The sequence below is a fragment of the Pristis pectinata genome, chromosome 25 (genome assembly GCF_009764475.1).
Source record: "Pristis pectinata isolate sPriPec2 chromosome 25, sPriPec2.1.pri, whole genome shotgun sequence".
NCBI lineage: Eukaryota > Metazoa > Chordata > Chondrichthyes > Rhinopristiformes > Pristidae > Pristis > Pristis pectinata.
In genome coordinates, this window is record NC_067429.1 from 29,650,048 (window position 1) to 29,666,373 (window position 16,326).

The 16,326-nt window shown below is 39.8% G+C and overlaps 1 protein-coding gene across 5 annotated transcripts in view; it reads left to right on the forward strand.

The window, feature by feature from the left end:
* The window catches only part of tanc2a (tetratricopeptide repeat, ankyrin repeat and coiled-coil containing 2a), a 591,670-nt gene that overhangs the window by 461,547 nt on the left and 113,797 nt on the right, over nucleotides 1-16,326 (forward strand). For all 5 annotated transcript variants that reach the window (XM_052038520.1, XM_052038521.1, XM_052038522.1 and 2 more), the window contains one exon: nucleotides 11,773-11,906. In XM_052038520.1, coding sequence (XP_051894480.1) covers nucleotides 11,773-11,906 — 134 coding nt within the window. The remainder of the gene's footprint in view (nucleotides 1-11,772; nucleotides 11,907-16,326) is intronic.

Here is a 16,326-nt window from a genome sequence, read left to right on the forward strand (position 1 = left end):
AGAAATCCATCTGTACTACATCAAAATGAGGCAAGATGTTTTGTTTAGATTGGGGGAATGGAAAACCAGTAAATCCCTCTGGATTAATTAATTGTACACCATACTTTTAAGAGGAATGACAGGTATGTAACTGAATTGATAAACACTGGAGAACTTCTGACTAAAACCTGGAAAAATAAGTTCACGTAATAAATGGCTTTGTGTCACATATCAGTAACATCAAGGGTTTTGAGGTAGCATTTCAAATTGATAGGAAAAACGAGATAGTGTGGTAACTTCTTTTGATAAAGTTTAACATACAAGTTTGTTGAATATGGATATCAATTCATAATTGACTACAGAGAGAAAGGGTAGAAGGGCTAAGGTATCCAAGCTCATTAGAGTAAATTGATAGGATTTAGCTGAAATTCTTGATAGGACCCTCTTTGTTTTTTGCGTTTCATATATATTGTGTGGAATTTCAGATACCAGTGTGGCAATGGAAAAAATCATGGGCTTGGATCAGATGTACTAATGTCTCATCATCCAGATAACTCTACAACAGCAACAATGCTTGAACAAAATGGTCTCAAGAAATAGGATTTGCTTTGGTCTGACTGATAATGATATGTCACGTGTTTAGGCAGTAGTTGGATATTTTTTGTGGTGCAAATAAAGAACGTGGATATATTCAAAGAAACTTGAGAATAATGTAAATATTCTGATTATTGGCAAACATTAAATACAATTTGCTGCACTGAAAGCTGCTCTATCTTTTACCTTGCAGGCAGGAAGTGCAAGGTCAGATTCAAATTACACAATCTTGTGTATAAAGGTTGCATTTTGGATGTTTAGATTTTATCTACGTACAATATAAGGCGAAGTGGCCATATCTGTCATTTGATATTGATAATTCTAATATAGCTGAAATTTAACAGGTGCAAAAGTCCTCAAACATTCGTAGTGTTATTAAAATAATGCAATTCAGTCTTTCATCACACAGACTTTTATGTCAGTTTGCCATCATTAATTTGAAAGGGGTAGAATGTGAACATGACCTTTACATGGATGGTAGTTGAATATTCATTATTCTTGGAATACAGTAATGGAGTGACCACTCTTAACTGTTTGAGTAATATAGAAAACTATGTTTGAAGCATATTTTATAGCCTCCTCTTCTTCCCCTCTCTGCATTTTCTTTCTATCCTGTAGGTTATATATTCACAGGTCCAAATAATGCTGATTGAAAGCGAGAGGTTCCAAAGATAACCATCAGCTCTCAGCTATTTGCAACCCAGCATGTATGTTGTGAAAGGTGGAAGTCGACATGAGCTGGAACTCAGATGGCAGCACATCCGAGTTTCTACTCTGTTAACAGACTTGCCTTTGAGCCCAATGGCAAAGCCTAGTGGAGGTGTCTAACTTGTGGGAAAAGTTAAGGGTTTTACTTATTTTACTTTATATAATTTAATTACTGTTGTAATTTTAATGAATTGTTAACTTTTGTCACTTGTGTTTTTAATATTTGTTTTAAATTACAAATCCATTATGATAGTTTTAAAATGAATCCATCAGAGACATGTTAAAAGCTCCGAAAAATAACTCTTGAAAGCCAGTAAGCTGTCACAGGCTGTTACAATGTTCCTAGGTAGAGGCTTGGAGTTCTGCTCACCACTCCAGCTCACTGTCCTTTTATTTTGCCAGACATCTATTGGGTGTGGAGGGTCAGATTTAGTTCTAATGACAGCTGTTGGGGCAGGTCAAGCTAATGGAAAGGTCCAATATAATCTGGTTGATAGATTAATATAATGACCCTCCCATGACATATATCAAATAGTGACATTTGTTCATGAACATGGACACTAGGTTTAACAACTTATTTATTTGTGAAGTATGTGACATCAAAAGTCCAAACCACAGATGTTTTATTTCTCTGGCATCAAAGTAATAATCTTGTTCTGTAATTCCTTTTCTGCCACCCAGAACAAATTAGCACCACTGGTTGTATTTCTCAAAATCAATAATAAGCTGAGCTCTTGCACAATCTAGTAATGGGGCTTTGCTGTTTGCAATCTGTGCAAAACTTTCCCCTACACCAGGAAGATCTGTGACCAAAATGCTGCAGTCGTGAATGTGACTTGGCAGTAACTGCACTAATTGCAGTAACAGTTCACACCGGTTTCTTTAAAATCACACTTTTGGAAAAATGGTAACTAGCATCTCTTTAAGTCTAGTAAGTAATGGCTGGAGTTATTGTCTGGCATTCTGCAAAAGCATATCAGTGACATATTCTGTGTTTGGGGTCTTGGAATTTTTTTTCTCCTTTCCTCATAATTTAGCATACTGTTTTCCAACAGATTTGATAGCAGCTGGAAGCTTAACTGAGATGGTGTGTTCTGCTGTTTCAGCTGGTTGAATTCCATACCATTTACTTTGGGGTTTCTGGTCTTGATAACCTGCACTCAAGCAAGTAAGATATGGCTCTCTGGCAAGAGAGTGAGTACCTCATAACAGCATGAAGAACACTTCCCGTGGGTATCATCTACAGGCAGTAAAATTGTTTATCTTTCTGCATGAGTAAGACATTTGCTAGACCAAAAGTAAATTGAATTCCTGGTAGCCAAAAGTAAGAAATGATAAGAGAACAAAGCAGATATGGGCAGAAGATGCTTGTGGAGAACTGAAGCCAAGATTCTAAAGGAGATAAAATAACGTTAGTGCAGTGCCGAAGATGAAACTTAGGATTCATTGTTGTTTTGTGAATTAGACAATTTTAATTATTCCCTAATAAAAATAGAAATGGCTGGATACGTTCATTAAGTTAGGCAACCTCTACGAATGAGCTTCATACAGTACCTCCTGCACTTTGTTTCATTGCCTATTTTTCCAGGATCTCAATATTTTTTGCTTTTTTTGTGATTGTTCACTTTTTGTATTTTCTGCAAATGTTTTCCCATTGAGTATCTTCAAATGATTTATGGTTAATGGTAATACCTCATACTATGGAATGGAGTTGAAGACATGATTCCCAGCACTTTCATTGCCTCTTCTCAGACTTCCACTGTCTGTGTTACCATGTTAATCTATTGTCCACACAACCAAACAGGCAAATCATTGCTGGCTGGAAAATGAAGCTGCTCCTTCTGGAGTATATTTAACACATTCTTTTGGGTGTGGAATGCTGCCATTAAAGATGACAAATTAATGTTTGAATCCCTGCTGCTTCAGTAATAGGGTGATTATATTAGCAGTAAAGGAAAATATAGAACATAATTTTTGGAGGCCTGCTTGATTGCTATTATTGCAACATTTTAATTGATGACGTGCAAACAATATTCTACTAATTGCAGTTGGCATTAGACATCATTGGTTGAGGCCTATATGGGGATAAGGATGAGGTAGTTGGTGAGGTGGAAGATTATTCCACGCTGCTCCAAAAAAGAAACAACTGACAGGGAAAAAAAAACAACTGATGTTTTATATTTGAATATGATCTCTTATCTTCCAAAGTGTGTTTGCAATTAATTCCAAATTAAATAAAACATTGTAAATAGAACTGGTTAGCCTAGAACGAACTTATCATATTTTCATTCGCTGTGGTTAAATCTTCCTAAGTTATAAGTTCAAATTTGCAGATAAGGCTGATGTTGAGATTCTCTGGGGGTTTGGTCTGCTGCCAGGTAATTTTCATCAGTCAGGTAATGCCGTTCAGTAGGGCTCAGAAACCAGCAACATCGCTGTATGAAGTTAGCTGCACCATATCAGAGTGTCATGAGTAATTTCAGATATGATCAGCAACAGCTGTTATTCATTTCTGTGAGTTCGGTTTCCTGCTGTGATAATTTACTTCTTAGCCCTTCAATGATCTTTTTCAGCTCTTTAAAGAATTGCAGGGCATATTTTTGTATTATCCACCAAAAACATGTTTACCTCACACTTTCAGTACTTGGTCTTCTGGAACAGAATTAATGAATGGTTGATTCATGACTAGCACTTGGGTTCCATATAAAGATGACCAGCAAGGTCACTTTTACTCCCACTGCCTTCTACAAGGTCAGAATCCATGACAATCAGTCCTGAATGAGAAGACACACCAAAGCACCACCATAAACTCTGTTCCTTATACACCAATTCCGTTTCCTTCCTGGCCACTCTCTTGGGTTGAACCAATTCAGCCTGCTCAGCCCAACTGCTGCTGAAGTATTCATCCATGGCTTTGTTTCCCTTCCAGACTCAACAGTCAAAATAAGTTGAAATAATAAAAATAAAATTAATACAAGTAACTTAAAAACACTTTACAATAACATCATAAATATACAGTGCAATAAAGAAAAATAAAAAAAAGCTAAACTTTTTAATGAAAGTTAGCAACCCATTTCAAATGAACAGGATTGCAAGGTGGGCTGGTGTAAAACCAAAAGACCAGGTGTAAAGTGCCACCACCACCTCCTCAGGTGACCATATTCCAAAGCTTACCTCAAGACTATTTCTAGTTTTCTCTGAGGAGCAGCCTACATGCGGGCTATGATACAAAAAGACACTCTGCATTAAGATGTGTTCTTCTGCAACTGTGACAATGGACTCATTAGACGTGCTTGGACTCATCTCACGAAAGTCAAGTTGCTGGTCATACTTAACTTCCTAGCCTCATTGCCATTCTAGGGCATTATTGCTGATCTATGTTTGTTGCTCACTACCATGTGAGAGAGGTAATGATGCTCTCTGCAAGAAAAGAAGACTCTCCTAGTTTTCCTACAGCCCAGAAAATGGCAACAGGGACTTAATAGCATTGCTGCCTTCTCCAGAGTGCCTCAGACTATGTTCATGTAGCCATTCGAGCTCTCCTTCAGGACCTTGAGCCATTCAATTGCACGGGGTTATGTTCACCAAAATGTAGCTTGAGTTAGACAATTACAGAAACATAGTCATGGTCATTCGAAGTACGTTAGTAGATATTTACATCTACTCCAATACAAAATGCGACTGCCCCAATGTTGATATGTTGAATGTGATGGAATGAGGAATGTGATAGTCACATTTCCAAACCTATCAGCTAAGTTGAGAGTTACTCTGCTTCTGGGATCTGATTCAACAGGGTGGTACTCTATGGCAATGTAAGAACTTTGCTAATTGGCTTTATAGTATAGATGCGTTGCAAGCCTTTAAAATTATGTACTGTTCTTGCAACGATGACAGCAATACTGCTATCAGAGAGCATAGCAATAAAGGCTGTTGCTGGAGCATTGATTGCTCTGTAATGCAATATTCCACAAACTCGGGTGCCTAATTTTATGTTGCCTCATGACTTGATAGGCAAGATTGGCTTCATACAGTGAAGTTCATTGTGCTGGAAAATAATGTTAAAACAGAGAATAATTGTGGATAGGCCCCACAAAATTATGGAGCAGGATTTCTTTGATATTTTTATCAGTCCAAACACCATAATGCAATTGTTTCTAATAAGAACTAAAGAGCGGAGGAATTAAAATCATTACCACAGTATGGACTACATGAAATTAAAGAATAGAAACAAAGGACTGCAGATGCTGGAATCTAGATGAAAAACACTCTGATGCTGGAGGAACTCAGCAGGCCAGGCAGCATCCGTGGAGAAAAGCAGGCAGTCAACGTTTCGGGTCAGGACCCTTCGTTAGGACTGAAGATGGGAAAAGGGGAAGCCCAATATATAGGAGGGAAAAGCAGAGCAGTGATAGGTGGACAAAAGAGGGGAGGTGGGGTGGGCACAGGGTGGTGATAGGTCGATGCAGGTAAGAGATAGTGATGGGCAGGTGCGGGGGAGGAGGGGAGAGCAGATCCACCGGCGGATGGGTCAAAGGTAAGGAGAGAAAAAAAGGGTAGAAAAAAAGAGAGACGAGGAAAGGGAAGAAGAGAAGAAGTGTGGTGGGGTGAGGGGGGCGGGGATTACCTAAAGTAGGAGAATTCAGTGTTCATGCCATTAGGCTGCAGGGTTCCAGGATGGAAAATGAGGTGCTGTTCCTCCAGTTTGCGCTTGGAATTCTCCTGGCAGTGGAGGAGGCCGAGGACTGACATATCAGTGATAGTGTGGGAGGGGGAGCTGAAGTGACCGGCAACGGGGAGATGCAGATCGTGGTTACGGACAGAGCGCAGGTGTTCTGTGAAACGGTCACCTGGTCTGCGTTTCATGAAATGGAAGAATTTTAATCAGCATAATGTAAACAAATATCTTCAAAATCAAAAATGTAACAACACCTTACAAAAACAAAATACTTTCTAATGGAAATTAACCTTGCTGATCTAATGGCTCACGATCTAAATGCTGCAAATAATAAAAACAGAAAATGCTGGAAACATAAGCAAGTCAGGCAGCATCTATGGAAGGAGAAGAAGTTAACATTTGAGGTCAAGTTCATCAAAGCATTGATAATTAATTTCACCCCTCACATTCACAACACCAGCTGCAGTTTCCAAGCCACTTGTGCCTCTTTTTTTAAGTGAGTTTCCAAACAGGTTTCGAACCAAGGGGTGTAGCTGCCCCTTGGGCTGCCATCTTGCTGCTGGAAGGCTGCAACAATCGAATGTCCTTCAAGAATGCCCACAATGGTCTCTTGCCCTTAATGACTGAATCCAGGTTGTGACATCCCACCTATTGCGCCAGCAGTCTTGTGGAGATGGTTGAATGCATTGGTGAGGGTATTATTGATAAACCAGTGGCCATAGTAGAGACACTTACATTGTGTGTTTCAGTTTCCTTAGTACCAACTGGACTCTCATTGAACTGGGCAGACAATGGTGTATGCATCCGCTGAAGTCCAGACCATTTTAAAGTACGATGCAGCATAAGCGTTCACATTGCTGCACTGTGTGCACCTATTGAACTCTAGTTGACATTGTGTTAACTACTTGAAAAAGGTCAGAGCTCAAGTTATTGAAAGATTCAAGTTTTTCATGTGCAATCCATTGACTGGCATTATTACATAGGTGCATTCATGCAAAGTGTTTTTGTAACCACTTCCAAGTTGCACCATTCTACCCTGTAGGTTTTCACTTTTTTGGCAGGTTAGTCCTAATGCACTTGTCTCCAAGCCCACCCCTTCAAATTTGTGCCACTCTAGATATTTCTATTAATAACATGTGTACTGATTGATGCAGAAGGCTAGTTTCTACATCTTGAACATAGCTGATGTTAGGTTTAAGCTATTTGACTCAATTGGCTCCCATTACTACACACAGCACGCAGAGAGCAAGATCTTTTTTATTTAAGGATGAAATCATTTTTGACAGACTAAGTGAATGATCATGTGCAGCACTGCAATCTTTCACCACATGTTGCAGCCTTAGGACTCTTACTTGGAGACATTTTGCTGTTTTCACTATCCTCTGCGTGCCTTGGTACAAGCATTCTTTCCAATTGCTCCATAATAATAAATGAAATATTAAAAAAAAACTGCAGTTGCTGGAAAACTGAAGTAAAAGCAGACAATGCCAGTGACTCTCAGTGGGGCAGGCTTGATCTGCTGAGTGTTTTCAGCACTTTCCGCTTTTATTTTGCTCCATAACAATAGTTGTGTCTGAATCTTACAAATCAATGTGTTGGTGCTCTCTTAAATGTGAGCACATTTCATTTGGTGCATCTTAAGATGTGAGTGCATAGATGCGTAATTGTGCTACTGTCACTGGATGATTTGAAGGAAGTACTCATATGAAATATTGCTATGCATTAACCTTTTACTCTGTCTAGGTGTTCACTTAGGTTAGTGCATCTCATTGATGTGTGATGATCCATTCTTACACCCTCACTAGTGAATCTTAGAAGGCTCTATTCCAGCAAATCAGACCTCATCTATATAAATAAACTTCCTGCAACTGAACACACTGCTTAGGATGAGTGAGATTGTATAATGCTGAAATAAATGTCAACCAGGGGATTAATTACATGGTCAACTTTCTCTGATGCTTGGGTCTCACCAGAGTCAACACCTGTTCAGTCCAGAACCCATTTCTCTGGTGGCACCAACCTTTGCCCCATTGAGGACTCCCACTAGTTCACAATATCCGCTGCAGGTTGCAAACTACCCGTATCGGCAAGACATAAGATTTGTCTACATCCATAAGGCCATTCTACATTCTTGCCTTCTTAGAAGGCTCTGTGGAATAGTTTTTTTACTTATTCATTTTTCCAGATGTGATTGCTGGCAAGGCTTGCATGCACTGCCCATCTGTAATTGCCCTTTGAGAAGATGGAGGTAAGACACCTTCTTGAACTGCTGCTGTCCTTCTGGACAGTGTTGTTTGACGGGAGGTGCCAGGATTTGGGCCAAATGGCAATGAAGGACCGGCAAAAGTCAGGATAGTCTACGACTTGTAGGGAAACCTGCAGGCAGAGATGTTCCCATATGTCTGCTCCCCTTGTCTTTCTTAAATGTAGTGAAAGGTGCTGTTGGAATCGTCTAGGCAAGTAATTGCAGTGCATTTTGCAGATGATGCACACCCCAGTTACAGTGGTGGGGATGGAGATGTGAGAGACAAAGTATGCAACTGAGTCACTGCCTGAGTGTGTCGGCAGGTGGAGACTGAATGCAGGGGCATGTGTGGGAAGAGGCTGACCTTCTGTGCATAAGTGTATGTGTGAGAAAGGGAGAGTGAAGGTGAAGAGATCACAGGGCAAGAGCATGTGCATGAGAGAGAGAGAGAGAGGGGAGAGAGCGGGAGTCATGGAGGAAGATGCTGTGTGTGGCTGGGGAGGTGTGAATGCACAAGGGATAGGGGATGAGGGAGTAAGTGTCAACATCTGTCTGCGAGCAGAGTGTGAAAGCAGCTGAATCGAAAAGATTTAGATGTTATAAAGAAGTGTTATTAAGTGCTGAGGTCTCGCCTTCATTTATGTGTGAGGTTGTGGTATTTCTCGAAACAGTAGTCAGCTGTCCCAGGAGTTGTATTGCCCCTGCAGTCATCCGCCAGGAACATCTTGAGGCTTTTTGACTCGCTCACTCACTCAAGCACTCGTATCTTTATCTGTGTCACCAGCCTCTTGTCCCACCTTGCTCCCCCATTCTGGTCTTCGCCACTCTGCAGCTGCTAGCTCCTCGCTCCAAGAACGAGATCACTTACTGACTGCTGCTGTTCTCCCTCTTTGGGGCTTTATTGCCCATTACCATTACTGCCCAGAGCCTTCCCAAGGACACAAACATCTCCCAGAAAATATCAGGAGAATAGTGAGGCACATGCATGGTGCTCCCTGTTGTCAACAGATTGCACTCTCACCGAGCTCTGTGGGTACGTTGCTGAGTGTCAGTGCACAATTTCCCAGTCAATGGAAATAGAGCTGGAGCATCTCATTCATCCACCATTATCATTAAGTGTACTAACTGGTATCTCCTGGTCATTCTCTCTCATGGACGTATCTGTACACTGAGTGGAGTGAGCTGTTTATATGAAGACTCGAGCAAAAGATCGAATGTCTGACAGCACAGCACTCCTTTAGTACTGCAGTTTTGTTCCAGCAAGTTAGATTTGTGCTCAAGGTTGCATGGTGTGGTATGTGAACTCTTGCTTCTAAGTGAGGAGCATGAAAGCTACCAAATGTGCCACAGTTAGCACTGCAATGAACCCCAAGGGTAAAAATCCACCCAGCTAGGATGCTGATTTGGATACACATGCAAAATTAGGTTGAATTCTGCATATTGTACTTTAGAAAAGGATGTGAAGATCTTAGAGTGAACAGAAAATACCTTCTGGGATGGTTTCAGGAATTTGGTGGGTTCTTCAGTTGCACATATAGACCGGAGAAAATGATGCTGCTTTCATTAGAGCAGGGAAGGTTGGTGGAAACGTTTAAAATAAAAACGCAAGGCTCAGGCAGAGAAAATAAAGAGATGGTTGAGAACCAGGAGACGCAGGTTTAAAGACAAACACAAATACAAGCACATCGGGTCAATGGCCTTCCTCCTGCAAGTCACTGACCTGAAGTACAAGTCTGCTCCCTCTTGAATGCTGCTTAACTTGAGTGCTTCCAGCAATTACTGTTTTTATTACAGTTTTAAAGTGTTTGGCAAGAGAACCGAGGAGACACAAAGTCATGTCAAAGGATGTGGCAGAATCAGATACGATAGCTACATTTAAGAGACTTTGAGACAACCACTTGAATAGGCAAGGCATGGAAGGAGGCAGACCTAATGCAGGCAAATGGGATAAATGTAGATGGGCAAAAAGGTTGTCATGGATGTGGGCTAAAGGGCCCGTTTCTGTGCTGTATGATTCTGTACAGCATGGAAACAAGCCATTCAGCCCAACAAATCGACACTGACCATCAAACACTCATTTACATTAAACCTACTTAATTCTCCCCACATTCCTCTTCTGCCAGGTTCTGCTACTCACCTACACACTAAGGTTAATGGCCTCTATAAGTTGCCCCATCAACCCACTTTTTAACATATAAAGAAAGTAGTATGTGGCAAGAATTTAGGATCCCGTATGCTTTTTAATTGTCTTTGTCCTACCACCTTCAAAGATTTGTTTCTCCTAGTTCCCGGTCCCCTTTTAAATTTGTACCCTTAATATTATATTGCTTCTCTGACCAAATTTGGTTTTGTATCATACTTTCATGTTGTATTGTGTGTGATCAATTAAACAGTTATCCAACTGTTTGTGTTCAATTTTGGTCACTGCTGTAGGAAAGATGTTATTAAACTGGAAAGAGTGCAGAAAAGATTTACTTGAGGGCCTGAGTTATAGGGAGAGGTGGACAGGCTAGGACTTTTTTTCCTTGGAGCTTAGGAGACTGAGAGGTGATCTCATGGAGATGTATAAAATCCTCAGGGGCATAGATAGGGTGAATGCACTCAGTCTTTTTCCCAGGGTTGGGGAATCAAGAACTAAAGTGCATAGGTTTAAGGTGAGGGGGGAGAGATTTAATAGGAACTTGAGGGGCAACTTTTTTTTTTACACAGAGGGTGTATGGAATGAGCTGCCAGTGGACATGTACATGGATAGAAAAGGTTTAGAAGGTTATGGGCCAAATGGGACTAACTTGGGTGGGCATCTTGGTTGGCATGGACCAATTTGCCTGAAGGGCCTATTTCCGTGCTCTATGATTGCATTCCTTCCTCCACTCTGTAAAACCTGAACACCGTGCCCTGTTCAGTGAAAGTAAATAAAACACAAATGCTGCCAATATGGACCTTGGTGGAGCAGATTTGGTTTTTGAGCAGAATTCTAGTTCATATTGATGAACTTTGGTTTAAAGTCTAAATAAGAGCAGCAAATGATGGAAATACTTAACAGATCAGGAAACTGCTATGGAGAGAGAAATAGCTAACCTTTCAGGTTGATGACATTTCCGTAAGAATTAGGGCAAGTTAGCAATTGAGCATTTTTTGAAGTTGCAGAGATGAGAAAGGATGGAGAGAACAAAGGGAGAGTAAAGTAACCTCAAGTAAACTCTTGACAGCTTGCAAACAAACTTGGATGAATTTATTGTCCTGCTTTCAGATATTTCGTGTTGATTTAACCAATTTACTACTGTTGGTCATGCGTGCAGTTCTGAAGTTGAGTGCAGGAAATGAGTATTCCACAGTTGTATGGGTTCATCTTTTTGAAGCAGGAATATAGTTTCATTATTGCGATTAAGAAATGGGAAGTTTAGACATTATATCTAGTTCATGTTGCATCAAGAATAAGAATAGAAACATAATGGGAAATCCTTGCCCAAACAGCATGAAAGAAAAAAGAGAATTTCATTTCTCGAACTGTACCTTACCACAACCAATAATTTGTTCTCCTGATAGACTGGTATTCTCTTTTTTACTGCAGATGTGGAAAGTAACAGAGATCTACCACTTACCCAGCCATCTCAAGGACACCCGTCCATTTCCAGTGGGAGCTGCCCAAGCACACCTGAACTCCGTCGACGTCAGGAGGAAGCTATGAAAAGATTGGCCACTCAGGTACAAAGAGGCATGAAATGTGATGGTAATCTAATACTCTCTAATGTCAAGCACATTATGTTTCATGTTATTATCAGTCCATGGACAAGAATAATAAATAATCAAAGATCATTTTAAATACTCATCTATGGGTAAATAACCTCTAATTATAGTGGATGCAACTACAAAAGTTTACACTTGGCATTTGTCCGAACAGGCCTCCTCCATTTTTATTGTAATGTGGTCATTTTTGTCAGATTCAAAAGCACATCAAACACTCCGTACTTGGGAAAAAAATGTGCTGATTCATCAACTTCTGCTATAGATGCTAGTTATTCCCCAGAACTCTAATACAAACATATCCAATGTTCCTTTAATTTCTTATTTGTCAGATACTGTCATTTACTGGTTGTTGATTGTTCTTGATCTGGTTAATCCAGGTCTAAGAATTTGATTGGATCTGCAGATTTGCACTTTTAAGAGTGAACAATAGAATTGTCTGATGTACTGAATGTGAAAGAAATTATGTAAATAACTAGCCACTTTAACAAATTGAATATAAAACAGGATATTTGTGCGTCAGGCTTTACAATGAATTGTTGTGAAATAGACTCCTTTAGACTCTTGCTACAATTAGGTGTATAGCCATGCAACAGAATAGGTTAGAAGAAATATTTAGTTCATAAAAATGAATGAACTGATTACTTTCTCATGTGCAAACAACAATATTTTGGTTATGCCGAGGCATATTATAAAAGATGTCTCCTTGGATGCCATATTTGTATGTAATAGAGTCAAAAGGTCAGTTGAACATTGCTATTACTCTTTAGAGAAACCAGGTGAAAGGAGCCCATGGTGACATCTGTAACTCAGAGCAATTTGATTGATGGGAAGATGGTGGATATTGGCAAGGATAAGTTGTGGGTTAGCAGGGTTCAATGCAGCACAAGATGAACCCATGTTCGTGTAAAGTAGGGCATGGCAGGGAAGTCAAAGGGGAAATCATGTTATTGTCGATGAGCTTCATCAGCTATGAAGGACATAGGCGGGTGATTTTGCAGATGTAACAGAGTCTTTGGTAATCAGATTCAGAATTTGTCACTCAGCGCAATAAAAGGCTGATTCAGCTGATATAAATCACTGCAGAGTAGGGATAAATGAGTAATTATTTATTCTATGGAATTTGTCTATAATCAGATCGAAGAACATAAAGAGCAGGAGCAGGCCACTCAGCCCCTTCTGCCTGCTCTGCACTCCAAACAAAAATTATGGCTGTCCTTTTACCTCAGTGCCACTTTCCTCATCATCCCCACATCCTTTGATTTCTTTAACACCCAACAGTTTAGCAACCACTTTCTTGGCAATAATCAGCAACTGGATTTTCTAGCATCCTTTTAATTTGATGGTATTGCAACTTCTGGTGATGTGGAGATACAGTAAGTCATTCTCCATTGAAATTTCAGTTTGTCAGAGGGAGTGACATTTAATAATTTTTCATAATTCTCAACACGATACATTCTGTTGAGAAATAGACTCTGCAAAGAGGAAGATCTATCAGCGGCTAACCAAGAGAGTTATAGATGTCATCTAATTGACAGAAAATATATTCAACATTGCAAAGATTATTGGTAGACCAAAGGATTGGGAAAAAATTGAAACCAAAGGGGGGAGAAAATAAGCTAGCAAGAAATATAAAAACGGACAGTAAGGTATATATAAACAGGAAGAACGTGGCTAAGGCAAATGTTGGTCCATTAATGAATAAGACTGGGTTATTAATAATAAGAAATAGGGAAACGGCAGAGATTGTGAACAAATATATTATATCTGTCTTTATAGTAAAGCCAATAAAAGCATTCCAATTATAGTGGAGAAATCTGAGGCAAAAAGGAGGGAAGAACATAGTCAGTGTAATTGTAGAACTAATAGCTGACATGTCCCCTAGGCCTGATTGTCTACATTCCAGGATTTTAAGAGAAGTAGCTGGCAAGAAAGTTGGTGTATTGATCATGATCTCCCCAAAGTCCATAGCTTATGAAAAGGTCCCAATGGATTAGAATGCTGTAAACATTATCCTACTCAAGGAATGAGGGAGGCAGAAAGTAGGATACTGTAGACCAGTTAGCCTACCATCTGTCACTGGGGAAAATGCTGAAATCTATTATTAAGAAAGTAGTAGCAGAACATGAAGAAAATCATAATATAGTCAAGCAAGTCAGCATGGTTTGGTGAAAAGGAAATTTTGCTTGACAAATTTATTAGGGCTCTTTGAGAATGCAACAAGCAGGGTGGATAAAGCGGAACCAGTAGTTATGGTGTATTTGGACTTTCAGAATGCCTTCAATGATGTGTAAAAGGTTAGATCTCAGCATTGGTGGTTAATAGGTGAGCTTGGATAGAAAATTTGCCAACTAGCAGGAAACAGAAAATAGGGATAAATGCATCATTTTCAAATTGAAGAGCTGTAACTCAAAAAGAATCAGTGCTTGGCCTCAACTATTTGTAATCTACATAACAACAATGTAAATTGTGAGGAAAGCACAAAGTACCTGAAAAATAATCTCAGTAGGTTCAGCAAATGGGCAAAAAAAGTAGCCATGTGGTCCATTTACATGGAGAGAGGCATTTTGGTGTCCCTATGCATGAAAAACAAAGTTTGTAAATGGGTACAGGAGGTCATTAGGAAGACTATTTCTTTTTCTATTCCCATATTTATTTGCAACATAGAAGGAAGCCATTTTGGCCCATCAAGTCTTATCAGCTCACAGGGCAATCCCATTCCATCACTAATTTAGGGTATGTTCCTTTATTGGGTGGAGTACATGCAATGGTATATTCAAAGGTTGATGGGTTCTTGATGCATAAGGGCGTCAAAGGTACGGGAAGAAGGCAGGAGAATGGGGTTGAGAGGGAAAAATCAATCAGCCATGATCATGAGTGTCGGAGCAGACCCCATGGGCCGAATGGCCTAATTTGCTCACATGTCTTATGGTCTTGGTGTCTATGGTATAAAACAGGAAATCATGCAACACCTGCAGGGAAAATTAATGAGACCATACCTGGAGTACTGTGAAAAGTTTTGGATTCTTAATTTAAGGGGATGGTATATGTACTTAGACAGTTCAGACAAGTTTCAGTATGATTCCTTGGATCAAGAGGTTGTTTTAAGAGAATGGGTCCATACTCTTTGAAGTTTAAAAGAATGAAAGATATTACTGAAAGAAAAGATTCTGAGTGGGCTGAATGGTGAGAACACGTTTAGCCTCATGGGAAATCTAAAACTTGGAACATAGTTTCAAAATGAAAATGAGGAGGAATTCTTCTGTCCTTGCAATTCTAAACGCCAAAGAACTATAGAGGCTGAATTATTGAATATTTTCAGAGTTGAGATCGATTTTGGTCAATAGGAGAGAAGAGGGTTATGGGGGGGGGAGAAAAAAACAAAGCTGAAGCAAAATCAGATCAGTCATCAACTTATTGAATGATGGAGCAGGCCTCCTCCTCCTCCTGTTTCTTATGTTTTATTCAAAGTACAATATTCATTATTTCTTGACATTTCCATTTTTATTTTTCCACCTTTCAAATGTTACTTTCTGCAGCACTTTCATGCTAATTTTTCATAGAGTGACAGCGTCATACAGCACGGAAACAGGCTTCAGCCCACTGAGTCTGTGCGGACCACCTAACACCCATTTATACTAATCCTACACTAATCTCATTTTATTCTCCTCTCATTCCCATCGAATCCCCCAGAATATTTCTTGAGGAATATTTTAGAATGTTCTCCATTATTTTTTGTAAAATTAAATCACATTTAGACTTCCAATGTATGGAGCATCATAAGTTTGTAGGTAATACAAAAATTAGCCCTGTGGTTTGACAGTGAGGAGGGGAGCTTTAGACTACAAGAGGATTTAGATGGCCTGATCAGATGCGCAAATAAAATTTAATCCAAAAAGGTATTGCACCTCCTCAAATGCTTCAAGGTACAAGGCAATGGAATATGGAATACTTGGCAGGATATTGAGTGATGTGGAGAAACTAAGGGCTCTTGGAGAGAATGCCCAGCATTCCTTAAAGTTATTGGGACAGACGGTAAGCTGGTTAAAAGGGCATATGGGATGACTCAGTATACTTGATCTGCAATGGAACAACCTTGGTGAAAATCTAAACACCATCATCTGCTAGCATTCACAAGATCACAAGACAAAGGAGCAGAAGTAGGCCATTCGGCCCATCGAGTCTGCTCCATGAGCTAAACTAAAACTATTCCTGTCTAGCCCCAATTTCCGGCCTTCTCCCCATATCCCTTGATACCTTGACTAATTAGATACCTATTCATCTCCTCCTTAAACACCCCCAATGATCGGGCCTCCACAGCTGTATGTGGCAAAGAATTCCATAAATTCACTATCCTCTGGCTAAAGAAATTTCTCCTCAA